The sequence below is a fragment of the Clarias gariepinus genome, chromosome 21 (genome assembly GCF_024256425.1).
Source record: "Clarias gariepinus isolate MV-2021 ecotype Netherlands chromosome 21, CGAR_prim_01v2, whole genome shotgun sequence".
Classification (NCBI taxonomy): Eukaryota; Metazoa; Chordata; class Actinopteri; order Siluriformes; family Clariidae; genus Clarias; species Clarias gariepinus.
The window spans coordinates 24440853-24468667 of record NC_071120.1 but is presented as its reverse complement, the minus strand read 5'-3'; the positions used below and the strand labels follow the sequence as shown (position 1 = coordinate 24468667).

At 38.6% G+C, this 27815-nt stretch overlaps 2 protein-coding genes across 2 annotated transcripts in view; both read right to left on the bottom strand.

Moving 5' to 3' along the window:
* Positions 1 to 549: 549 nt before the first annotated feature.
* Positions 550 to 13072, bottom strand: lrrc74b (leucine rich repeat containing 74B). The gene is made up of 10 exons (XM_053481446.1): positions 12812 to 13072; positions 11297 to 11510; positions 9064 to 9206; positions 8815 to 8947; positions 8140 to 8346; positions 4862 to 4971; positions 3044 to 3159; positions 2023 to 2101; positions 1804 to 1899; positions 550 to 925 (listed from the first exon to the last, which is right to left on the bottom strand). Exons 1-10 carry the CDS (start codon positions 12965 to 12967, stop codon positions 809 to 811), a joined length of 1371 nt encoding a protein of 456 aa, XP_053337421.1. The 5' UTR covers positions 12968 to 13072; the 3' UTR covers positions 550 to 808.
* Positions 13073 to 17637: 4565 nt separating this feature from the next.
* nos1 (nitric oxide synthase 1 (neuronal)) overlaps positions 17638 to 27815 on the bottom strand; it is a 68809-nt gene continuing 58631 nt past the window's right edge. Inside the window, exons 22-28 of the mRNA XM_053481599.1 lie at positions 25775 to 25985; positions 23853 to 23940; positions 22810 to 22931; positions 22575 to 22723; positions 20871 to 21065; positions 20436 to 20554; positions 17638 to 17774 (exon numbers count right to left, since the gene is read on the bottom strand). Coding sequence (XP_053337574.1) covers positions 17759 to 17774; positions 20436 to 20554; positions 20871 to 21065; positions 22575 to 22723; positions 22810 to 22931; positions 23853 to 23940; positions 25775 to 25985 — 900 coding nt within the window. The 3' untranslated portion in view covers positions 17638 to 17758. The remainder of the gene's footprint in view (positions 17775 to 20435; positions 20555 to 20870; positions 21066 to 22574; positions 22724 to 22809; positions 22932 to 23852; positions 23941 to 25774; positions 25986 to 27815) is intronic.

Genomic DNA, 27815 nt, shown 5'->3' with positions numbered 1-27815 from the left:
GACTACACTTAAACAAATATAAGATTATTAACCCTGTAGACAATATTTACAAAAAAAAGTGTAAATTTTATGTTGTTTTTGGCAGATACATTTGCTAGCTTTAAGCATTTATATATATATAAACATTTTCCAATAAAACAAGAAATGCATATAAAACAATTTATTTGACTAGAAATATGCTTAATAATCTTAGAATTGGTTTGTATTTTTGGTATTTTTGACTAAATTCAAGATATTTTGACATACTAAGATATCCCTTTTTGAATTGTAGTAATTAATGTATAGCACTTTGCCTAAAAAAAATTATTAATGGTAATATTAAAATATTTACAAAGCATTTACATTTTCCTTTATGTCCCAAGTCCAGTACATTCATAAACATATGTTTATTTTCTCATTCCTTGTATATTTTTCCTTTTTTTCTATTTACAGTTGTTGCTCATCCTCATTCTGCATTATGGTTCACAATCACAGATAAGCACTACAATTATTTTAATAAACCATTTTATTTATTTTATTTGCTTTTGTAACAATGATTTTTATTCCTCCTTTATTGCCACCCAGCCCAGAAGAAGAGGTTAAAACCTGAAACTGTGCCTGTACTGGAAGACTACCTGAGGTTACAGTATAAAGGTCATAAGCATGTGAGAGCTCAGCCGTGCCTGGGAACATAGCTGTGTATTACAGCTGTCCGTATTACACACAGCACATGCTGTGCTCACTTTTGGGTATGCATTCATTTCTTACAACAATCCTGAGACACAGATAAACACAATGATTGAAATTGACTGCTCGGAGGTTATAGAGGTCAGCTCTTAAGATGTTGGGAAGGTCTTATCTTGCCTCCGTGTTTCACCTTGAAGTTCGGATGTGTTTCTTTGATTGAGTTAAATAAGTCTTCAAACTCTTGGTTCACACTGATGTCCTGGGGAAAGGAAGGCACAGGACAAGAAGTTAATGCTTTAAAAATGCTATAGAATCTCTATAATAGATCTATATGTGGAATAAAAAATGAAAAAAAAAAACATGCTGTTACAGGAAAATAATTATATGATGTCATTTAAGTTAATTATTTTTATTTACTTAAGACTTACAGTCGGTGCTGAAGATATTTATTCTTCTTACACCACAGAAATATGACATTTTATATTTTACTTAACAAAGAACTTATCTTTATTTATCTCTCTTTTAAATTTTTATTTATATATAGTAACATTTCATTTTACATTTAGGCATTTGGCAGACGCCCTTTTCCAGTGCGACTTTCATTATACACGTGAGTAGTTAAGGGTTAAGGGCCTTGCTCAGGGGCCCAACAGGAACAACTTGGCAGTCATGGGAATTGAACCTGGGAAATTCTGAACCGTGCAGTGCCTTAACCAATGTTCTATCCTAGACCCCAAAACCTCAATCAATTCTTGATTTGTACCAATCAAAACACGTTAGTGCATGTTATAATTTTTTTTTATATTATCTGCAAACCATCATTCTGTTAAGTCTTTTTGCTGTTAAAAGTTTGTTACTGAAATAAAACATCAGTTTTACAAAACTAATTGTTACAGACACCTTCCATAAATAAGACCATAATTGATAAATATACAAGAAATACCAGCGTATAAGGATGTAAGTAAAATATATTTTACTTTCTTAAATAGCATATAAAAAGTTTATTATTACAAGGGGCGTTCATTGGATTTGGATTTCTTAATGATGGAAAAAACTTTTTTTCCCCTTTCTTGTGATATAAAGTGATCTATAATCATATAGAATATTGTGAGCCGACTTATTGGGAAGGTTACATACAGAAAAGTCCAGATACTCCATTGAAGATGAAAGGTTTCCTTCTATAGCTTTAAGCACTGCAAGGCATCCGGCTGACCGAACAGGATTCCGAGCCATCTAAAGTACAATACCAAGAAAACATTATGCATTTAGGTTCAATTGATAATATGCCACTTGAAAGCCAATGTTCTGTGCCAAAAGTCTAGAGAGACCACTTTACACTTTTTCCTTTACACTTACTTTAAGAATCCGAAGGTTGTTGTTGGCTTTGAGACCCATGGCCAAGTAGATTGCTCCTTCAGGAGGGATGCGATTGATGCTGAGAATAGAAGAATTTTGTACATAATGAGTAATAAGTATTGCCTGCTGGGTCTATGTGAATAGTTGTATTGGGGCTGATTCTGTCACTGCATGAACCCATCAAATCTTATAAGGACCCACTTTCTGAGCTGTGCCCCAGGACAAAACATACATGACCTTTGTGGTAAGACATGACTAATAAATATCCGAAGTTAAATCAAGCTTGCTTTGTCTTCTTTCACAATCTATAATAGATCCCAGTTAATCTGTTTCATAAAATGTTGGAGAAACTGTCGACGAGTTATTCATAAAAATACTTTATTTAAAAATAAATGTTTGACAGTAGAAATGTATCAATGGTGGAATTATTTAATACTTTGAATCTAGGAATCTGGAGAGGAGGCCAGCATTTCAAACGTGAAGCAGGAAGCGTGATGATGGCTTCGGCCAACTGAGGAAACTATCTTGATGGTATGAAAACACTGGGATACAGTAAGTGCATTAGTGTAGATTATATAGAGAAATAAACAGGATTAAGCTTTTTTTAACGTTTTTTATAATTGTCGGAAAATCTGGACAATTCTGCTTACTGTTGTACATGTGACTTGTTGAATATTCAAAATATTTTATAGCAACAATTAAAAGATGAATCGTGGTAAGTGATTTTTCAAGCATAAGATTTAAAATGAATTCATACTGTAGGTTTTTGCAAAAATAAGATTTTTTTAAAAGTATTTTGCAATCTGATTATATGCATTATAAGGTAAAGTTTAGTTATAGGCAGGTTAGCAAAGTAAAAAATACTCTTATCTTAAGTTCAAAACAGGTTCAGGAAATGTCATGGGACACAAATGGTTTCCCAATCATGATATACTGTTAACCTTGTAATCTTCTTCCAATCATTAAATGACTCTGTAGCTGTGATGATCAAACAGATAAAGCAAATGATAAAAGATTATACCTGATATTCAGTTCCTCCAGCGTGTTGTTCTCTTTAAGCCCCTCACCAAGAGCCATCGCTCCTTCTTTGCCCAGTCCGTTGTAAGATAAGTCCAGGGTGTGTAGGAATATGTTGGCCTTTCAACAATGAGACATTCACTATAAGTGGATTACACTGATTACTGAGTTCGTTACAAGGAGTGTAAATGAGTAAAATCTAATCAGTACGTGCTGATACAGTATCACACTTCAAACTGCTAACAAAATATCGGATATCTACGAATTGCGCGGATATACAGTAGAAATGCATTTTGTAAGGAAAACATGAAACTAGACATTTCTACCAGCTAGTTTTCTGGTTAATGTTAGCAAACAAAAGCGCTAGACATCCTCCAGAAACTTGATTTTAAGGTTTCTATTAGAGGTTTATTTAGCCTTTTTAGAAGGAGTCTCCAGTGTTAGCATTATGTATCAGTCTGAGCTACACCATATGGCCCAAAGTATGTGAATATCACATCATGTGATCTATTCGTTGAGCGCTTTATTGCAGATTTAACTTAAAGTTTGCTTTTATAATAACCTTAATTCTTCTCAGAAGGGTTTTAATGTGAGATATAGGAAAGGTACCATGGTAACCTATAGAACATATGATAGTATTACTGTGGCACATCAGACATTACCATGGTAGGTATCACTTTATAGAGTAACAGGGTAGGCACTATGGCACTTCAGTCTGTACCGTGATAGTACTATACTGTAGTACTAATATAGTACCCCTATATAGTACAGTCCTGCCCTCGCTCCGAGCCATTTCTACATGTTTGGGCCATTAAAGGAGTTCCTGGGAGGCCAGCATTTTAGACAGGCAGTCCAATCATGACTCTGGCGTACTGAGAAAACTTCCTACCTTGCTGGTATCCAAGCACAAGTAAAACACTCTCATAAGTGCATTAGTATAGCAGGGGATTATATAGAGAAATAATGGGCAATTTTACTCCCAGAAATGTATTAAAGGTCCTGCTTTGACTACTATCAAGTGCCTTCAAGTAGCCCTTGGTAGGTACTACATATTTAATATAGATTTTTTTTTAATCGCCATTGACCTATACTGTGTTGACAGCACTGTGTTTTATGCTGTGTATGCTGTGTTTTATATAAAAGTATCATAAAAAAAAATCCCGCATTTTGTATTTACTTACGTTATCTTTGTGCAATATTATAATCTTTATGCTGAACTCAATCATTTAGGTGTGAGAAATATGCTAAAAAAAAAAAAACAGGAAGGGGGCAAATACTTTTTCACTTTTTCACTGTCAGGTACTGAACAGGTTTGGGCTTCAGTTTGTGGCGAGAGTTTCGAGACGAACTACATACTGTATGTATGATGTGATCGGGGGTGCACATACTTTTGGCCACAAAGTGCATGTAAGCTTTAATATTGTAAATATCAAATTGCACAAATTCTCAGCTGGTATTATCCGACTTTGCTCCTCCTGACGGCACACGAAGGTTCTTGCTGGCGATTTTCACTTGATTTTTGGAATTCCTCTTCTTATGACCGACTACCTGTCGTGCTCGATAAAAGCTCCTCATGGATTCTCTGTTTAATCGATCCGAGCGAGCGTAAACACACAAAACCAGGGCATTTTGAGAGCTAGTAATAGTGCTTCCTATGTAGAAAATCACTTCCTGGTCTCCGGTAGCAATTCAAACCAGCAGAATATTTGCTACGACTATTAAATAGAAACGCTTATGTGTGAAAAGATTAATCATGGCTGCAGGGTTGATAAACATCTCACTGGCTTCCCATGATGCATGAAGGTAGCGTTATCATGTTTACCCCAAGGCCTTTAGCTAAAGCCACGGCTCCTTTTCCTCGAACGCAGTTCCAGGCCAGGCTGAGCGACTTCAATCCCGTGTTTTCAGCTATAGCAGGACCCAGAATTTCCCCTAAGGGTGAAGTAGAGAGAAGAGAGTGGGGAAAAAAAGAGAGAGAAAATGAACTCACACAGATGCTATTGAACTGTGCGTGCTTCGCAATGTGATTATCTGAGCCTTGCAAGGTAACGAAGTTCCCAGGCTTTTTCGGGACATCGCTTAAATGTCCTGAATCGCTTTGTTTCTGCCCTTATTAAGGCGTTTATAGAATGCAAGACCAGCAGAGGAACTAATATGAAGTAAGGGAAATTTTCTTCTAAAATTCTTTCATCAGACCGAATTCATACAGTACATGAACAATCATTATTGTGACTCTTGCAGTTGGACGGGATAAAGGTACAGTGTGTGATGTCCAGGGTCGCAGGGGCCTGGAGCCTATCCCAGGAGTCTTAGGGGGGGCCCACCCGGGGGGCCCACCCGGGGGGCCCACCCTGTACAGGGTGCCAATCCATCGCAGGGCACACACTACCGACAATTTGGGAATCTGCAGGTCTTTGGGAGGAAACCGGAGTACCTGGAGGAAACCCACCAAGCAGGGGGAGAACATGCAAACTTCATGCATGGGAATCGAGATGGGAATCGAACCCAGACCCTGGAGGTGCAAGGCCATCGTCATGCAGTGGATTTAATTCGATTTTCATGTATGGTTTTTCAAGGCCAAAGGTTTGCTTGGAACACTCTCACTCACTGACTGACTCATCGTCTATACCGCTTTATCCTCTATACAGGGTTGCGGAGACCTGGATCCTATCCCGGGAGACTTAGGGCATGAGGTGGGGTATGCCCTGGACAAGGTACCAATCCATCACTGGGCACACACACATATACCATGGACACTTTGGGAATGCCAATTAGCCTAACCTGCATTTGGACTGTGTTTGGACTGTGAAACACGGAGGAAACCGGAGAACTCGGAGGACATGCAAACTCCATGTGCACAGACCACAAGGCGGGATTCGAACCCGGACCCTGGAGGTGCAAGGCGACAGTGCTAACCACTACCACTTTGCTTGGAATCCTATTAGAGTCTCGATAAAACCTGGATGGCACATCAGTCCAATTCCCCACTTAATCACACTCCATAATCGATTTCACATAACAGTACGTTTTTTAAGGAGATAAGAAAAAAACATAGAACCCAAACACTCTCACTCTCACTCAATCATTTATTCTCTACACCGCTTACCCTGCACAGGGTCGTGGGAGGCCTGGAACCTATCCCAGGGTACTCGGGAAAGCAGGCACCCTGGACAGGAAGCCAATTCATCACACGCACACACACACACTTGCTCTACGTGCAATTTGGAAACACCAGTTCAATGCATGCTCTGCTCAGGAATTCCACACAGGCTCTGCTTTAAAAAAAATGAACCTGTAAGGAAGAAAACCAGCAGAGGGCGCTACAAAATTTCATGTCTAAAAGCATAAATTCAGAAATTAAAGTACTTTAGATACACATATTGCCATATGTATGATGAAGAAAGAAGTTGTGATGTATTATGACTGTCTGATTCATTGCTCTCTAGTAAGTATATTTCTTTTGGAATTATCTGGATCACCAGACACTCGTTATTCAGGTGTAACCACAAGGCTTATATCCACAATCCTCCCACCCTGACACACTTCTACGGCTAGTCTTTAATCGTTTAAAAATCCCTGCTTACATCATTCCATGCCGTTTTACGGTTTCTTTTCTCAATTTTAATAATGGCTAAAAAAATCCTAATGATTCACCATAAAAAGCTGTTACTTAATACGCTTAATGGTATTCGCGCTCACGGTGGTGGTACTGCCAGGTCAAACAGACCCAGCTTTTGAGGAAGAGGAGCAGGCTGCAGGTTTTTTAGATTTTTTTTTCTCTGGAAAATCAAATAACTCCAGAGACGTGACGCTGAGGGATCTACCTGGCCTCTGCGTTGGCTTTGTGTAAAGGGTATGAAGATGTCTGTGGCTCGTCTTGATTAAACAGCACAACTCGACCAAATCTAAATGTCATTGTGCACTTGTCATGAATGTCTATTTTCACACCATTTATCTCCTCATCCTGGGACCGCACAGCCTCGGGCCGATCATCTGCTGACTTTCTGATGCTTTGAAAGCAGCCTGATTGTTCTCAATTTCTCTGAAATTTTGTTTTGGTATTTAATAAAGTTGTTGTATACAGTATCTATAGATCTAGTGACTAGACTGGCCTGGTTCTATTTAACACAGCTCGGTCCAAATGAGAGTTGGGTAAAAAACGAGAACGTATACGATTCACTTCTATGCGTACTTGGTGTTGATATTTGTTTAGATGATTTATGGCTGAAGGGATTACACTGATAAAAAACCTTAGCTTGAAGGTGGAATGGTTAACACAGATTTGCTTTTGGAAACACCACTGTCACTCATTTACATTAAGCAATTAATCTTAAAAAAAAAAAAAAAGTCTGAAAGTCTGTGACCAGTCAACCCCTTCACTTTATAAAAAGAAACCTTAACAATAGAAATACAATTTGCCAATTTACTCTAAATACCACCTGTAACTTATCAAACCGTGACAAATACATAGATACACAATTTGGGGACGCCTAATCCACTTGTTTTTGGACTGTGGGAGGAAACCAGAGGAAACCCACCAAGCACAGGGAGAAATGCACACTCCATGCACACAGACCTTTGTAACCAAGTAACACTTGATCCAGTCATGGATCACGTCACAAACCCACAACCATATCAGATTTTCTTCCTTTGTTCTACAAAACAAATAAACATAAAAAAGAAATACAGTAAAAAGTTATATACAACCATTACTTCCAAATGAGCTGTTTGGACGAGAAGGATTCCACATGTGCTGATATAGAGTACAACAGCACTGGGCACTGTCTTCCAAAACCCACAATCAAAACCAGTTGTGGAAGCACTTTCAGCAAGAAAAGACATCTAAACGTTATATCATCTTCTACCAGTCCCTTCTTGCCTCGTGATGTGCCCATTAGCAGAGCTTTATCATGTTCTCCAAGAGGCGAGAAGTAAGAAGGGACTGGTTAAAGGACAGGCTGGAATTCATGACTAGAAATCGGAGAACCCTCAATCCAACATATTTACTAAAATGTTAATAGAACAAACATCCAGGCCTGTAAATGACTCAGAAATCAGCCTTTCATCGTTAGCTTCCATGACTCTTTCCTCAGGCTGTACCTGCTGCTTCTCCAAGACGGTTGTGGCTCAGGTCCAGATGCTGCAGGTGCTGGTTTTTGGTCAGTGCCGGAGCCAGGTGTTTAGCCGCCTGCTCGTCCAGATGGTTCCCGGAAAGGTTAAGGGAGATGAGGGAGGTGTTCTCTAGCAGCATGCTGGCCAGAGCCTTTATCCCATACTCACCAAGCCTGTTCTCTGAAAGATCAATTTCTGCAAGATGTTCAGAAACAAAAGCCTTTATCGGAGTGTTTACACACAGTTTCAAACGATGCTTTCTTAAAGAAAAAGGTAATACGGAAACCCAAGTATACTGTAGTTAACTATCCGTATTGGGTGTCTAAAAACTGGGTGTTTAGACTAAAAAAGGCCATTTTGCACAAGACGACATGAGGTAGAACTTTAATGATAAGCATGTGCAATTACAATTAACTTAAACAGATCAATAGTTGAAGATTACACACATGTAGTAAAGAGAAATACTTATTAAAATAGCCCCAGACTTTTCATGTTCTTTAGATTAAAACCTTGAGATCACGTGTAAAGCTTACATCTTGGGCTCCTGAGCAGGTAACAAGGAGCCGAATAAAACAAGACAAGAAATAAAGAATGCTAACTGCTAAAGATACTGTATAATGACTTTTAACAAAGTGTTTATGTTGTGTGTGGACAGAAAAGCACCTGTGATGTAAAGGTTCTCCTTCAGCATGTCACTGATGGCGGCTCCACCTTCTCGCTCCATTCCATTATCTCGCAGATTCAGCTTCAGTATGGAGGTGTTGGTTACCAAGGGAACCGCCAAGGCTTTGCTACCCTACAGAGTGCACTTTATTGTTTATTCTCTGCTTCAATTATATGAATTATGAGGAGTTATGATTTCATATTTAATCTGCTTTATTTGCAATTTCTATCCTGGTGTTTCGGGGTCACCTGGGGGCCGAGTCCGTGGTGCATCATGCTCAGTTCTGTGCTGTGGATGTTCCTGAGAAAGTAGGACACCGGAACCAGGTTGAACATCTTACAGACCTCTCGGTAACGTGTCTCGCCAGTCGGGTCGTATCTCCTGGGCTCGTCTGAAAAGTATTCATGATGTCATAGGTCTTTAGCTTTGAAACTTGCATTTCTGAGAAGAACAACAGAACATGATGATGATGATGATGATAATGAAGAGTAAAGTTTTGTTAGTTAAGAAAAGCATGACGGACTACGCATTTAATGTATATCATACAATATGTTGCGTGCTGCTGCCCCTCCCCCTTCCCACCTCCCATATTATTTTTATACAACAGCACCGACTGGAGTGTTATACAAAAATCATGCACACCTTCTAACCGAGCAAATTTGTGACTTTGACATTTTATGTCCTTACCCAAAAAAGCTAAATCATTTTTACCCTTGCATTTTTTATTTCCTTGAGGAAAATCGTTAACAAGTGTCTATCACCTCTTCCAAACGGTTGAGATGTCACTCTATTGTAAAAGTATCAATATATTTACTAAGCCAAATGGTTACATACAGTAACAGCACAAATGAGCATTAGAGACACTTTATTTATGTGGTTCGAACTGGTTAAGCTTAGCACATTTTTTTTAATATGATATACTGAGTTAAATTGTGCTCCACCAAAAGGTTGAGCAGGATGTTAAAGGGATAATGCTGCCTTTAATTCAGAGATGGGGATTATGTGGTGTGTGTGCAACTGGTTGTGATTGGGAAAAAAATGGACAGCATGATTTTTTTTTTTCCTGAATAATTTTCACATGGAGGGTTGGGAAGAATAATCTTTTGTAATTTGACAGGCTATACAGCATTCAATGGTGGCTCAGTGGTAGGTTTTTTGACATGTGGAAGGCCTGGGTTCGATTCCCACCCAATCCCCGAACCCCAGTCACTGGATACAGTGCCAGTTTTAAGCCTGAGACACACACGTTTCTTTCATTTCTATTAGTTTTTGTTCCAGAGCCGATTTCTTAAACACATCTTTCCGGAGAAAATAATGTAAATGCAGATAATCCGTTCCAGCCACCCAAAAAATTATCAACATAACCAATATTTCCAACACTAAAATCATACTTTTGTATATATAAACAATTAAAACATTCAGAAAAGAAAGTATAAATGAAGTATAATATAAAATAAACATGCATTAAACTTAATTTAACCTTAGTTTATGATTCATCTCAGCACTGGCTGCTTTAAAACCAAACTGAAAGTGTCTCTACTTTTCTTCTTTCTACTGTGCTTACTAACATTCTTGGGACTTCTGGTGCGATGTCAAGCAAATATGCAAACTCGCTTTACTTGGCTTTCCGGACGTTTGCTTCATATGCAAGGTGAATTTCTTGCAAAATTTCAGTTCTTTAGGCAAAAATTCTTAATTTATTTATTATACTTTTAATATTTTAATACTTTTATATTAATGATATTTATTTATAATGTATTTGTTTATTATTATGTACTATATATTTTTTTTCTATTCTTTTTTGATTCATATTTGATATATGATTTATATTAAAATCCCAGACGGTCACCCGCTCAATAAGTCTGATGCTAACTGCTTTTTTTGAAGATAAAAAAAAGAAAAAGAAAACCTTGTCAAAATGAAATATTTGTCGCTGGCAAATCACATCTGACGGCACACTGTTGTTCGTCATCAAGAAGCCAAATTATGATAAATGAGGAAAAATTCCCAAGGTGTTTATTAAGCCATGCAGAGGCGCAGTGCATTAATACAACAGATGGTCATCTCTAATAAGCCGAACAAACAGCCAGCTAGAGCGAGCGAGAGAGAGAGAGAGAGAGAGAGAGAGAGAGAGAGAGAGAAAGAGAGAGAGAGAGAGAGAGAGAGAGAGAGAGAATACATGCTACTGAGGGGGTTAAAAGAGATTTATGGAGATGTAGGAGACTGCGTAGGTGTCTCTGTATCTTCAGAACAAGCAGGTGAGAAATGGAGAGAGAAAGAGAGGGAGAGAGAGAGAGAGAGAGAGATTCTGTCGGAAATCAAAAGTATGACTCATGACTGTTAGGCCGCTTTATTTCCCTGTGGAGCACCAACCACACACTCTCTGGCCCTTAGCTTTCTGACACCATCTATCATAACATAAATCGCCCACGCTCTCACTCACACTTTTTTCACTTTTAATAAGAACTCCTGCTACATAACCTTCAGGCTCCAGCTCCGTGTCATAGTCTTCATCCACGGTGAAACACCCTCCAGCTCCCTTCTGTCCATCAACCGCTTCACTGCTCCGATCGCCTTCCTCCTCCTCTTCCTCCACCTCCTGCTTGTCATTTTCATCAGCACCATCATCATTTTTGGATTTCTCCCTGGCGCTTCTTGGCTCTCTCTGGCTGCAGCCACTTGCTCGAACGACTGCCTGAGACACACACGTTCCTTTCATTTCTATCAGTTTTTGTGAAATGTCTTCGCATTATTTATGGTTACGTTTTGCCTCACTGGTCAAGAATTGATAAAAAAAAAAAAAAAAGTCAGTTTATTCTTTTTGAACATTTACTCCTTAAAGTTCAAGAAATTAAAGCTGAAAGGATTTTATACTCTTGCAGAAGCTTTGAGATGAATGAGGTGCGAGCTAAACGTATATATATGATAAACGTATATATATATATATATATATATATACATATATATATATATATATGGCATTCAGGCCTGTGGACATGGTCAAAATGAATAAGAAAGTTGATTGAAATGTCTTTGAACGTAGCATGCTTGTTGCTGCCAGACCGTCTGGTCTGAGTCTGATCCACTGGGATTTTCACACACAACCATCTCTAGGGTTTACAGACAATTTTTCTCTGAAAAAGAGAAAATATCCAGTGAGCTGCAGATCTCTGGCTGAAAATGCCTTCTTGATGCCGGAGGTCAGAGGTGTACAGCCAGACTGGCTCGAGCGGATAGAAAGGCAACAACAGTAACTCAGATAACATCTTGTTACAACCGAGCATCTCCGAACGCACAACACGTCAAAGCTTGAAGACCACACCGGGAGCCAGTTCTGTATCTAAGAACAGGAAACTGAGACTGCAATTCACATGGGCTCACCAGAACTGAGATTGGGGAAATGTTTGCCTGGTCTGATGAGTCTGATCAGGTTTTGCTGCGACATTCAGAATTTGGCATGAACAACATGAAATTACGGATCCATCCGGCCTTTTCTGAACGGTTCAGGCTGCTGCTGCTGCTGCTGCTGGTGGTGGTGGTGGTGGTGTTGTAGTGTGGTCCCAATTGATCATGGTTTAATGCCACAGAGTATTTTTGCTGACCATGTCCATTTCTTTATGACCACAGGATAATGTGCCAATGTGTCACTAAGCTGTAAATCATCTCAAAGTTGTTTCTTGGATTTGGTGACCCCATCGTGGAGAGCACTTGAGTTGTAGTAGAACTGGAAATTTGCATTATGGATGTTCAGCCAACAAAAAAATTTTAGCTATCATGCTATCGTGTCAACAAGGAACAAAATCTCTAAGGAATGTTTCCATGCTTGTTGAATTCATGCCATGAACCATTTTGGCAGATCTGAAGACAAAATAGTTCAAACCAGAACTAGTAAAGGTGTACATAATGGATTGGCCAGTGTATATATATATATATATATATATATATATATATATATATATATATATATATACACAGTTTATACTCAGAACCACTCACCTGGCTGTCCACGCTGCCTCGGCTATAGATGTTGCGAGGCCGGCTGGTTGGCCTGCTCTTGATCCCTCCTAACATCTCCTCCTCTTGACCTTCATCCCCGTCATCCTCTTGCACCGAAGGCAATAGCGTCTCTCTCGCCACCCTTTTACCCACCATCTCTAAATCTCTCACTGTAAAGGTTTTCGCTGTGTATTATACTGTACATTAAATCATACTGCACATATTCAATCATATACAAACACAGAATTATCGTACCTTCACCCAAAAAGACGTCACAAAGGTATATAGGTGTATATCAGGACCGGTAAGTAAATGAATCAGTGCATTGTAAATGAACAGTGACACACACACACACACACTCTGAGTAACTGTACAGCTTCAGCTCTGAACTTTACACCACATGCTCCAATCAGCAGGGGGTCTGAACAGACTGGGGAGGGGCTTGTGTTCAGCTGGGTTCACTTTGTTGACAAGTTGCCATGGAACTGATCCACCCTCCCCTTGTCCTTTCTCATGTTTGTGTGACTGAGAACAATGGATATGAAAGTCAAAGACGGACATGATTTTTTTAAAAAACAAGTGAACTGTAAAAACTTTTACAGAAACTATTGAAGTGATAATAAAGACACAGCTACATTTTCAAGAAATATTAGCACTCTTAAATAAAACAATTAAACAAATGAGAAACGTTTTCAAACAACAAATAGGTTTATTTGAGTTTTTCACAAATAGTGAATCATGTTATTACATTTCTAAAAATTATTCAATTTTCAGTCACCAAATTATTAACATCCATACAGAATAAAAATTGCAAACCACTTGTCAATTTGACTTTTTCTATCAATCTCTATTCTGACTTTTTTTTTTTACCAACCATCATTTGTTTTATCAATCGCCATTTTTCCTTTTTTTACAACCAACCAGCATTTTTACTTTCTTTTACCAATGATCAATTTGACTTTTTTATAGCAATCACCATTTATTTATTTTTTTTAACAAGCGTCAATTTGCCTTTTTTTTTTTTTACTAATCAACCATTTGACTTTAAATTTTTTTAAACAATCTCAATTTTTTTACCAACCATCAATTTGACATTTTATTACCAAATGCAATTTTTATTAATTTTTTTTTACCAATTGTCAATTTGACTTTTTTCTACTAAATCCCCATTTTGACTTTTTTTTTTTTTTTTTACCAATTGTCAATTTGACTTTTTTTTTTTTAAACCAATGATTAATTTAACTTTATGTAAACATCATGTAAACACCTCAATAAAGGACAGGGCACTACAGAGTCATGCCATATAAATGTTCTTTTTATTATTAAGTTGATGCAAAGTATTCTGGAATATGCAATAAAGAAAATGTGTTAAAACGACAAACGCTTTAAGGTTCAGTTGTTGCACGAGTTGCAGGTTCACAGCGGTGACTGGAGTTCTTCTTCTTCTTTTTTTCTTTTCTTTTAGCAGTAGCGAAAACAAAAGAAAAACAAAAAGCAAAAAGGTCCCTCGGTCCCTCCCTTTTTTTTATTTCTTTTTTTTTAAATTTTCTGTCACAATAGTTGACCAGACACAGTGCTGAATAAGAGGTAAAGGACACAGTGGAGTCATGCATTTGTTTCAGATTTTTCAAAAGCAAAAGACAAATAGGGACTAGACATTATAACCATATAGCCATCCCCCCCCCCCCTCCCACCCCCAACCCCTACACACATTAAATCTCTAAACGAGCAACATTTTGAACAAACCACAAAACCCTGGAACAGGACTCATGATCAAAATACATTCTTAAAACTTTTCATAAAGGTCTAACATGTCCTCAAAACATGTAAAGTTTATATAACTAGTGTATATGCTTTTTTTCCTTTATTATCACAGAACGTTTGAAAAAAAAGAAGAAAAACAGCAATGACAAAGATGTTCTTAAAAAAATTAAAAGTTAATACATTAAGAGAATACGACAATGGATTCAAGGATATAATATTATACTTAATAAAGCAGGGCAAAATATTATCAATACTTCAAGGCATTCTCATACAAGATACAAGATGTTTACTCGGCTTTTCTAACAAGATCACGAAACAGTATTGTGCTAAAGTTTCGAGCCCCCCCTTCATTTCTTCATATTGAATCAAATTAAATGATGTAGAATAAAATAAAGAACCACTTCTCCTCGGACAGCCTGCAAAGTGTCTGAACATACAACCTTAGCAGTGACCTCACTTCCCCTCTCGTCTATTCCAACCATTCAGCATCAGTAATATACTAATCACTGGCCTGATCATCTGACATCATCTGCACCTTTTTTTTCACTGCCTTAAGTTAGATGTTAGGGTCTAGGGATGTTAGACAAGTGGAAGGATGTCAGCTCCCCACCCTGGAGGTATATCAATCGTTTCTGCTGCAGTTACTTATAGGGTCGGGTTGCCAGATCATCCCCGCTTGTATCTGAGGACGTGGGGGATAAGGGACCTTGCTCAAGGGTGCAACAATGGTAGCCAGACATCAGCAGTCCAACACTTTACCCACATGATGTATAGTCCCTGTCCCTATTAGTCAGGGACTGAAAATGAGAGGCATGAAGCCTGGAGAATTATTAAAATATACAAGAAAGTCTGGGTCTTTGAAAGCAAGATATGAAGAAACGAGGGCTGGCTCAAGACTTTTGCACAGTATTGTATATTTAAGGTTTTTTTTATTCTTTTAATACAGTTTAGAAGTCTGCAACTGGATGAGAGAACGAAAATCAATAAAGAAAAAAACATCCAATATCTTTTCGTTCTTTGAGTAATAATAAAGATCCGGGCTGACGCTATAGTATAACAGTGTAGACGCAGTTAAGCAAGAAGGCTTCTTTATGGGAAAAAAAATGAAAGATTTCCTTTTTCTTCACTATTGAGAAATGATACATGCCCGAGCCTTTATAGTCAGTGTGTGACAATCAGCCTGTGTAGCTGAACTTCCCTCGGGAAATCTCTGGTTACTATAGAACTTAAAAAAATAATAATAATAGTAATAATCTCAGGAACTTCATTATGTTGTAAGAGTGTGGCGAAAAGCCTACAATATGTCTCAAAGTCCGTAGAGAAAAGATCTAGTTATACAGTTGGTGTTGATTCCTTATTATATTCCATGGCAGATAAAGACAATCACTTACCAGTGCGTTCCTCTGAGTGTGTTACTGTACGTCACCCCTAATGGTGTGTAAGCAGCAGTTTGAAAAGACGGCGAATTTAGGTGCATCTAAGGAAACAGGGGACGAGACGGGAGAATATTGGACGTGACCAAATAAGGGAAGGAAAGGAAGAAAAAGAATCTTCCATTTAGGCTAAAACCACCAACCAGGTACGGCAATCGCTCCTCCGAGACACAAACTGCATCATCATTTTTTTTTACAAACGTTAATTTTTACTTTTTTTTTTTTTACTAATCGACAATTTGACTTAAATTTTTTTTAAACAATCTCTATTTTTTTTTACCAACCATCAATTTGACATTTTTTTACCAAACGCTATTTTTATTATTATTTTTTTTTTACCAACTGTCAGTTCATTTTGAACTGCTTGCTCACACACCGTAGCACCGTAGCGTAACACACTCGGACGACAGCGCTATCCTCTCCTTCTCACGCTCACTCACACCTATAATTGTCTAGTGTTGTCTTTTTTGTCCCCAAGAAAGCTCGGCCAATCAGATCTGGCTGCTAGGATCATAGGTGCATGATTATTAAAACTAACTTAGAGCTTCTGGTATAGAAAATAGATAATCAATTAGAGTTAAGTATTCAACATTGTTGTGTAAATAAACCTAGAAATAATGCCATATCCTTTTTTGTGTAAAAAATCTGCTACTTGACAAAAGCGGTCTTGGGGCTAAACAGCTGTGCGTCCATAAGAAAACCACTTGTTAGTGAGACTCATCAGGAAAAAGGCGAAGATTGCGAAGAGAGCATAAAGATTGGACTTTGGAGCGATAAAAAAGGTCATGTGACCTAATGAGTCCAGAAATAAAATGAAGTCAGCTGACTATCTGAATGTACTGAATGACCAGGTTTTCACATCTATGGAGTTTTATCTATGGTATAAGTATGCACTTTACTTTCCGTTGAGGGCTGAGACAAATATCAGTAAGGACATGAACAACAATGTGCAAATCAATCATAAAAACTTGTGCTGCAAACAATGCTTGAGATGTAAAACAACTTAAAAAAAAAAAAAAACCCACACACAATAGCATTCTTTTTCCCCATTCCTTTTTTTTTTTTTTTTCTTCGATCCACTCAAACCAGACGTGATATGATGACTCAGAAATAAATGAGCCAAAATAGTTCTGTTGCAGTCCGGTTCGGCTTAATGCACTCGTTTGTGGTGATGATCTAAAATCGGTACTGAAGCTGCCACTATTTCGATCAGAAATCACAGAGCGCATGCATTTAAATCTGCATCGATTAATAAACACTGAAAAGCCTCTCTATCAATGGTGGCGTTTAAAGTTCCTGATCCAGACATGACATGGTCCTGACTAAACTCAAAGCTTTATCAAAGATTTTATCACCAACACTTATACAATGATCATATACAGTAGCAAGACATGACATCATGGGTCTCGGTCATGCATCTACAATAGGCAGGTTGAATTCTGGTGCCATGATGCGCACGGCTTATTCATAAAGGAAAACAAAAGGAAATAAATGTACATAAAAGAAAAGAAAAAAAAGTGCATTCCAGGAAAGAAAAAAAAAAATGACCAAAGAAAGGACCAAAAAAATTCATCGATATTGTGAGTGCTGATTCAGACCACACAAATGCAGGAGACAAAAAAAAAAAAAAAAAAAAAAAGAGACAAACTTGGCACAGTTTTCTTAAGTAGAAGTTGTTTATTTTTTTTGTTTCCTCCCCGAGTTTCATTGTCGCTCCTGAAATCCAGAAATCCGGTAACAAAATGAGGCTTTAGGAACAAAACACCCTGCAATAAACAGACAAAAGAGAAGAGGACAATTAAAACAAGGTTCATCTGCCAATCGTGAGGACTTTAAAGTGATTCGTCTCGCAGGAAACGAGTTGGTACGCTCTGAGTGTCGCGTTCTGAGCACAGCTCTCACAAAGAGTGCCGGGTGAACAGGCTCTTATCTGCGCCAGCACAAGCGAGAGAGCTGCTGTACAAGGAGCCACTCGCTCAGCACTAATCCTGTTACAGCACCGTGCTCCATCACTGTCTCTATAGTTACGGCTAACACGCTGGCTTTAGAGGTAGCTGTGCTAATGTCAAGAGCGCAAAGCGGTGCTATTGGAAAACGCATTCACCCTGCTATTAGACACAAAGACCTGAAGGAATCCATGTAAAATGATAGTTATGTTCAAAAAAATATAAGTAACTGGAAAAGTGGCACTAAGCTAAGCTAGCTATTACATTGTAATTTACTTAATACATATTAATTAGCAGCTAAAAACAGTACTGGTGCGTTTTTTTTTTTTTTATGTTATAGATATAATACAGAAAATGTGTGCCAAAGAAGCTACTTCTCAAGTTTATGCAATATGGAAGTGACCAATCTTGCTTCTCTAAAAATTTCAGGTTGCTAACTTCAGCTGTTTTGAAGAGATGATTTTATATGTCTCCCAAAAATGGACACATTTTTTAATTTTATTATTCATATTTCTTTATGACTATACATACTAAAATGTTCTAGAAGCATATGACCTGTAAAAATTGTTGCTTGAATAGTTTTTTTTGGTAAAAGCTTAAAAAACTAAAAATCTGTAGTGTCCGTAACCATGTCAAATTCATGTTGCAATATCTTAACAATTTCTCATTTTAGAATAATACATTTCTTTAGGTTCATGTCTTTTCATGTAAAATCTAAATTGGTAGAGTTTCATCTAAATGACAGTTAAGATCATTGAAAGATTTGAATTCAAAAAAGTTCCGGACATTACAGACATAAAAGGACATGAAACGATTCAGCAAATGTGTTTCTTTTGATCTGATAAAAATATAAATGTAGATGTATATTTCTAAAAAATGAGGATTTCCCCTTTTTAGCACCAATACAATGTTTTGGCCATGTTTTGGTAAGTTAGATAAAGATTTAGCTAGCTTGCATGTAATTGGGAATTTTTCTTTTGTTGGCAAAATACTGAGAAAAACTCTTAACGTGTAAAATTATCCTCCAATTACACTTAAATTAAATTAACCTATAATTAATATATTCTCATTTAGGAGCTTCTTTCAGCAAAATCTTTCAGGATGTACACCAAATCAGCCATAACATTAAAACCACCTGCCTAATATTCCCTCTAGTATGTCCCCATGTTTGCCCTGACCTGTTAAGACATGGACCCCACAAGACCGCTTAAGAAGTTAGTAAAAGATCCTTTAATTCACCATGGGTCAGACTTGGAGAATATTCACCTTGAACTCTTCGAGATGTTTCTCAAACCATTCCTGCACGAGGCAGGGACTTTTATCCCTTACTGCCATTAGGGAACCCTGTTGCTAAAAGGTGTGTTCATGATCGGCAGCAGTGTTCAAGTAGGTGGTACTACAGTACATGTGTCAAAGTTACATCCACATGAATGGCAGGAACCAAGGTTTCCCAGGATCATACTACCTCCACAGGCCTGCCTTCTTCCCATAGTGCATGCATGGTGACCAGATGGCTCCAGGATGCACTATGGAAAGAAGACAAGCCGGTGAAGTCAGTTTAATGCTTTGGTCAGTGTTCTACTGGGAAACCTTGGGTCCTGCCATTCTTTGACACATGGGTGAGCTTCTTGTCATGTCTAGCTGTCACAAATGGGCCCTCATGAAAGTCACTCAGATCCTCATAATCGCCCATTTTTCCTGCTTCCATTGTTCACTTGCTTAATACTGCAGAACTCACCCATAGACATTGGGGAAATTGTGATGAGATAATCAGTGTTATGCACATCATCATTACCACCTTCACCATGTTATGGCTGATCTGTGTTCATCCTGATTTTGTGTTCTGGTTCAATATGACAGCAAAGATACACTACAGTATATTGGCAAAAGTATTTGGCCAAGCCTGCAATGAGATTGTATCCAAATACATATGCTTCCATATGGAGTTGGTCCCGCTTTTGCAGCTACAATATAACAGCGTCCATTCATCTTGGAAGGCCGTCCACAAAAGTTTAGGGTGTTTCTGTGGCTGATTATTCTGTAGAGCGTTTATGAGGTCAGGCACTGCTGTTGGAACGAGAAGGCCTGGATCTCAATCTCTGTTCCAGTTTATCCCAAAGCTGATTGATGGGGTTGAGGTCACAGGGCTCTGTGTTTGGGCCAGTCACGTTCTTCCACACCAAACTCATCAAACCGTGTGTTTATAGTCCTTGTTTGTGCACTAGGGCTCAGTCATGTTGGAAAGGAAAGGGCCTTCCACAAACTGTTGAAAGCAAAGCATCGTCCAAGATGTCTTGGTATGCTGGAGCATTACGATTGCCCTTCACTGAGGATACGGGGTCTGATTGATTGAAACACCTCAATTCAATAATTAACAGATTCTGCCCAAAAGCTTTTGTGTATATAGTGTAGGTAGATAAAGTAGAATAAAAAATATGGAAGGTGAATGTAAATTGAACAATAAGCAAAATAGATACTTACTCATCTGAGTCTTTCTTGCTCTCTTCGATGTATGCGATAGACTCTGACCTCAGACGGTTCGTCACCTCGTAAGTACGCAGAGTAACACCAAAAATGTCTTCGTGGTAGCGATTTTCATCCTACATATGATATGAAAACAAAAAAATTACATCCTACGGGAACTACATACTGTAAAACCAAAGTCATTACATTTTTCTTAGATAATTAGATGCTGAGGCTCTGAGCAGCCAAGCTCAGATTTGATGTCCTGTGCTGAAAAACAGCCATGTTGTAAGGAATCAGGAAACAGAACGCCAATCTTCACTAAGCACGATGTCCACTCTTCTGTTTCCCAAAATCATGAGGATGTTTTTTTTATTTTTTATTTATAAAATGTGGATTGAAGCTCTGCAAGAAGTGAAATTAATTAACCTAGCAATTTAAAACAGGCCTGACCCTCAGTTTACTGATGTAGAACCCAGCGTCCTCCAGAGTCATGTTGCCTTGTAGCTTGATGATCTGCTGGACGGTCTTCAGCACGTCTCCGGCCATGGTCACGTCCCCACACACGTAAATGTGCCCCCCCTCCTCTCTCAAGCATCGATACACCTTCTCAGACAACTGCTCGCAGAGGACATCCTGGACGTATTTCTGATAAAGGGAAAGAGAAGGTGAAGAAGAAAGTGAGACAGATGATAATGAAAAACTCGAAAGTGTCGAGGTGGGCGAGAATGCTGGTATACATTTCAGTGAAGAGGAGAACTTTTGCATCATCTCTCATCCTATTCAACAGTTTTATACCGTGAATTAGACACCTGCGGTTTTCATTCACCCGCATTTCATGGTGCTTTCTTCAAAGCGCTCGGGTAATTTTCACATTATATAGAAGTTGCCCGTGTCGTTCAAGGCCGCTCTGAGACGGTTCGTTTAAAACCCTTACGATGTTGATAAAAATAAGGATGATATTGTGTATTCTGTATGGCAGTCTAGACAAGTCTAATAATCATGTTCAATGCACTTGAGGTTCAATAAACATTGTACGGCATGTCTGATGCAGTTTTCATGTTTCTGAAGAATCCTTCATCCGAAACCAGAACCAGCACAAAAACAATTAGCCCTGGCTGAAGCAGCACTGTGGAACTCCTGTTCATAGTCAGAAATCTTCCCAGGTTTTCTTTCAGTGACGATGTCCCCGAGGAGACAGGGATCAATGCAATTTTCAAAGATCCACTTACCAAACCAAGCACAATATTTATAAGGTTGCAATAATTGATTAACACAACTAGTGACATTTTTTAATACAAGATTTAAGACTTTTATAATACAATGAAAAATTTTGGTTGACTTTATACATTATAAAACATCATAAATAATTATTTGTAACAGCAATGCACTACAGGAAGTGCTGGGGGCAATATCACTTCAGTTGTCTGCCATACGTTTAATTCTGTACTAACGATTCAAATATAACTGATGACAAAATAATACTAAAAAAAAGCGAGACCAAAAACTTTCAAACATACAGAAGCATTTCCTCGCAAATAAACTTCCAAAACAAGTTAAATGCAGACAGTACACTAGAGCAACACTACAATGATGTAGAAGCATCTGAAATGCATTCACACTGAAGCTGTGAAGTCTAACCCAGGTGGGTAAGTTTCAGTGATTTAAGCTAGTGCATCATTTACTGACTGCTTTGTGCTTTTCTGCGTGAAACTGGACAAATCTGCTGCAGAGACATTTGACATGATTCAGCAAGTTTATGGCGATGCTACGATGAGTTGTTTAAGGTGTTTTGAGTGGCTTGCGCGCTTCAAAAGAAGGAAGAACATCACTGGAAGAGGGCAAGAGATCAGGAAGACCTTAAATGAGCTCAACACATAAAAATGTCGGGCAACTTGTGCATGATGATAATCTGAGAACTTCCGCACTTCCCAACTCGGCAAATAATAATCAACTAATTAATAATTAATTAAGTAACTAATTAATTAATCAAGTATTTTCTTGTAAACAGAGCTAATCTTGAAACTTTTTGATACCACCCCTTATGTTCACTAATGCAGCAAGTGCAATAGTAAATCACTGAGCGTACCCTGTCTCGTCGTCTTCCCTATATTTTTTGTACGTATTAAACTTAAAGCATTCATTCTAAATTTTTACCTTTGGTCGTCCAGGCTCTCGTGAGTACGCAGTGTAGAGTTCTTGAAACACTTTCTTGTTCTTGGCCTGGATGGTCTCCTCCTTGTAGATGTGGTCCATCTGCGACTGTCGACACCCAAACACCAGGATCATCGGACAAGACTTGATGCCTGTTTAAAAGATCCACAAAGCCACTCACATTACAACTGGACGGATGCTTGAGAGGATGGAATTATGTTTTAGGATTTGAACTCGCCTTTATTTTCGAGGTCATAAAGTCTTTGCTGCCAGAAGCTTCGGAAGGGGGCGATGCCTGTTCCTGGTCCGACGAGGATGCACGGGACTTTGCTGTCCTTTGGCATGCGAAAGGTTGGGGCTCTGGAAGTGAATGAAAACTTTGCATCATTAATTGTAATGAAATAAAAATCTCATTTATTTATTTATGATGACTATTTTTACGGTTTCCCTCCAACAAAAGTGCCCTATTTTATTTCTGTATTGGCTAAGGCTTAAACAACCTGATTAGATTTTCCCCTGTTGTGACCTCATACAAGAAGATCCCCTTTCACAGCTTGTTGCTCAGCTCTGCTATTCTCTAAAGAGGCTTGGCTCAGCAGTAGCTTATTTATGTATGGACACAGAAATGGTGTGTTTGGAAGAGGAGTGAAAACAAAGAAAGTTTACAGTATGCAAAAGAACTCTGAGCTTAGAAACTCTTGCTTAGGAAATATTAACATATAGGTCCTTTAAAACTGTATATTCATGTAGTGATCAAAAAAACAAAAAAGACTGTTTTAGGTGCAGTTGTTAAAATCTTTAGCGGTATGATATCAGAGTGGTTAGCACTGTCGCCTTGCACTTCCAGGGTCGAGGGTTTGATTCCCATATGCAGGAGTTTGCATGTTCTCCTTGTGCATGGTGGGTTTTCTCCGGTTTCCTCCCACAGTCCAAAGACATGCAGCATAGGTTAATTGGAATTCCCAAATAAGTGTGTGAGTGTTGACGGAGGTCCCACCATGGCCATAAATTGGGAATAAATACAATTGGCTGTTTTTAGTAAACCACCATTGGCCTCCATGGTCCCTAGTTGGACTACACAGGTTCAGAGATAGATGAATGGATTCGAATACTTACACTTTAATTTTTAAATCAGGAAGTTATTCAGAAATGGATAACTACTCAAGCCTTGAAATTAGCTCCAACCACAATGGGTGGCACGTTAAAAAGCATTTGTGCCTTAAAAAAAAAACAGCTCAAATGATCCTGCAACAGAAAACAATATGAAAAAAAATCTGTTACCCTCTGACGAAGCACGGCACCATCTCGTCCGTGTCTAAGCTGTTCAGCCAGGATGAACACACTCCGTGGTGTATGGGACCCGCTCCGTCTGCACAGAATGAAACATACTCTCGATTGACTGAACACCTCTCCAGCGCTGATTCGATGCCTAGTGATTGAGCCAGCTGGGTTCTGACGGAGTGCGTCTCAGATGGATTGGCACTATTGGTATAATTTAACTGGCAATTATGTCATTATGTACATCGTTTGATGTTTACAATGCATTTAGCGAGAAGGGCGAGGAGAGCGAGCGGAGGAGTGCGAGAGGTCACCTCGGAAAAGCGGGAGATGATTAACATCTTTATTGTGATCAAATCAGTTGTAACAAATCAACCAAATGATTTAGTTTATGCCCAAATTGCTGCTGAAAGTAAAAAGGTCCTTAGTGTATTGCACTTCATGCAAAATTGCCAATAATTGCTAAGTTTCCAGTAGGGCAGGCTGGAGTCGGTTACAAGTTCAGTGGGTTTAGAAGTGTTTAAAAGTGCCATTTTTGGTTACATTCATCTAAGCACTTTGAATTGACTTAATTCAGGCTGTACATGATAACGGGGAAATTTCATCGTCCACTGGTACGTTTGACAAAATATAAATCATCCTAATTATTAGTTCATGCCTTCATACTAAATTTCTAATTGTTAAGTTTTGTTGGCTTTTCTGTTCTTGATTTAATTTTATTTTGGACAACCAGTCCAGTCCATTCATTACATCCTGACATCTTGGGTGTCTTCAGACTGGGAATCCTGTCCTAATCATTTCTTTCCATTTGGTTTTGTCTCCCGCTTTATATATATATATATATATATATTGGATCATGCCCCTTCTACATCATCCATTCACCACATTCTTTTTCCAGTTCTATTCCATGGTTATGTATAGTTCTTTACCAGCCAAGTCCCTATTGATATGGTCTAAGAACTTTGCTTTCACCTCAACATTGACTACAAAAGAATTGGTTTCATCAAACCTTCCATCTCCCTTCGACTGTTGGCTATAGACCATCCAAAAGTGCAACCTAAATAGACGGTCCTGCAATCATGTAAATTAGTAAAAGTCAGCCAGTCTGATCCCATTAATCTATGGATAATGGATTAAAAGTAATAAAATCAGTATGATGAATAAATGTAAGAACTTTAATATAGTAAGTACTGTGTGATAATTGGTTGCTTTAAAAGTAGAGCCATTTCCAACATTTGGCTGTTTAATTATCTTTAAGATATTTAGCCTATAACAGAAGCCTATTACTTTGCATACTGTAGTGATGATTATACAATTTCTTCATATACAAACATTATGATTTCACCATCTGTTCTATTATCATGTATTCTATTTTCACAAAAAGTGCTTTTTAAGACCTTTGCAGAGGTCAAAATCACAGTCCCCGAATTGTTGCATTATCCCAAGCAACATGGTCGACCACACCTCCTTACTAAAATAAAGGTTTTTGTACTATTGCTCTGAGAAGTTTCCTAAATCACTTTTAGTCTAGGAATCCCAGCTAGGACTTTTTAAGCTAAGATAGGAGCTCCTTGAGAGAATTCTAAGAAGCTTTGTGAATACCGGCCCTGAGCCATAAGGTAAAGTGGACCATACTGGTGTACGTACCGGTTTCTTCTTTGCGTTTGGAGAAACATTGATTTTCATAAATTCCCTATGGCTCTAAAAACACACCTCTCCTTGCTATGATGAATTCCCCTTTTAAGTCCGTTCTCATACTTTAAATCCTTGTTGGTTATTGTACAGTAGACATCCGCTACCAGACTAATGTCTTTATCACATACGTACCCTTTTTTTCAGCCTCATGTAAAACATGTACAGTGAAACTTGCATACAATATTTTGGACACTACTTTCTCTAAAAATCTAAGGTTCAAACTGTCTCACCCCGAGTGCGGTAGGAGACCACAGCCACTGTGAGGTGGATCTCGCCTGGATGGAGGTCTGGTGAGGAGCTGATTGAGTAGTAGCGTGGCTGCAGCAGGGGCAGCTGGGTAAGGAGAAGTGTACATGGCACCTGCAGAGATGGAAACTCCTCTAATACCTCCACCATTGTGGGGTTATTGTACCACTTCCACTCTTCATACTCCTGTAGACCCTGCATGGATAAACACAACAAGACATGATGAGAAACAATAGAAATTACAGTATAATTTTGAGAAATACTGAAATTTAAAAGCTGCCACATTGAACAATGTTCACAACTCTGATTGACCTTTGCATTGATTTAATGCGAGTTACAAATTGCCTGTGATGTAGAACTGGAAACTAATACCGTATGTGAATTAACTTCTGCTTTCCACAGCTTGATTGCTACTGTAGATAATCAAGAAAACTTTGATATACAGGACCTGACAAAAGTATTCAACCCTGTTTTAAGCCAACACTTTTGATACACTTAAACAGATCTTATAATCCTATTTCTGAATTTTATAGATCCGCTGGTCTGTAATTAAGCCTGATACTGTAATTAACGTATGGTGTGTGATGGCGAGGCTACAACCAGTGCCTCTCACAATGTTCATGCTTCTCGCTCGATCAGGAAAAAACGAGACCAAGGATTCCCATTCAGCACCACAGCCAGCTCCACGGCTCGTTCGAGAATGGCTGAGTGTCTCAACTTGCCAGGGCTGGCAGCGAATTGCTTGGCTATAAAAGACCAGCCGTACATTAGTATGGGTCTCAGGCACAAAACTCTTATGTCTTTCAACATGTCCGTATTCCGACCGTGCTGAAAACTTCCCCAATTGGGGCACACCGCTGAGGAAGATGTGTCCAGTTTGTGCCACAGTTTAAAGCATTCCCAATTACTCTATCTCAAACTTGGTCTCAACTGGGCAACAAGATAGACTAGTGAAGTATGGCTTTTCCAGACCAAAGATTTTTTTTTCTATCCACACTTCCCATTCCTTTCTCAACATATCAGTAGTAGCTCTTGACATGTACTCTAGAACTCCTTCAGGGTGACTGTTGGCCTTACTGTGGCTTTCCTCACCAACCCTGGTCTTGGGTGGTGGGACGCTGCTTCCAACTCCAAACAGTACATACTGGGACATCGAACTTGGTATATTTAATTTTATACCAGATTCTTAAGTAATGAAATTATTTTACTTAACTTTAACCTCCTTAGAATTCTCCTTAACTTTCATTTTCAGTTGTTTTCTTCAGGAACACTATCTCATTTAACTGAAATGATTTTGGTTTAGAAAATAGAAGCTTTAAAAATATTTTACAGTTGATTGCTATTTAAATGAAAAGGATCCTACTTTTCATCAAGAGCTTTGAAAGAGAACTTGGGCCTCTAAGTGGCGCAGTGGTAAAGTGCTCGCCCTATTATCCGGAGATCGCTGGTTCGATCCCCGGGTAATGCTGTAGCCTCTCGCAGCCGGAGGTCTAGAGAGAGCTGATTGGCCGAGCTCTCCCAGAGGGGAGGGACAAGTGGTACTTCGTGCTCCCACCAATTATGTACGGTTCTACAGCCAATCAGGGGCGTCTGTGAGCTCACGCAAGCGGACGGAGCGGATAGCGCTGTCCTCCGAGTGTGTTACGCCGCCCTCACGGTGCGTGAGCGAGCAGTTCGAAAAGATGCGGTGGTTTGGAGGAAACACGTGATAGTGGTAGTAGTAGACTTAATGTGGGAGCCCCCTAGTGACTGGGAGAAATAGGACACCACTAAATTAAGGAAAAAATCCCCCCCTCCCTTAAAAAAAAAATATATATATATATATGTGAAAAAAAAAAGAGCTTACAGAACCTGTAAGGATGAACATTTTTCAGGTGCTGATTTTCTTCAATACTTTATGACCAGTCATTTATTTAATAATACTAATATATAATAATACTAATGAGACTTTAATTCTAAATTCACCATCAGAGAACTTACAGTGTTTGTAATAAAATACTGAATGAAAGAACGTGTATTTACCAA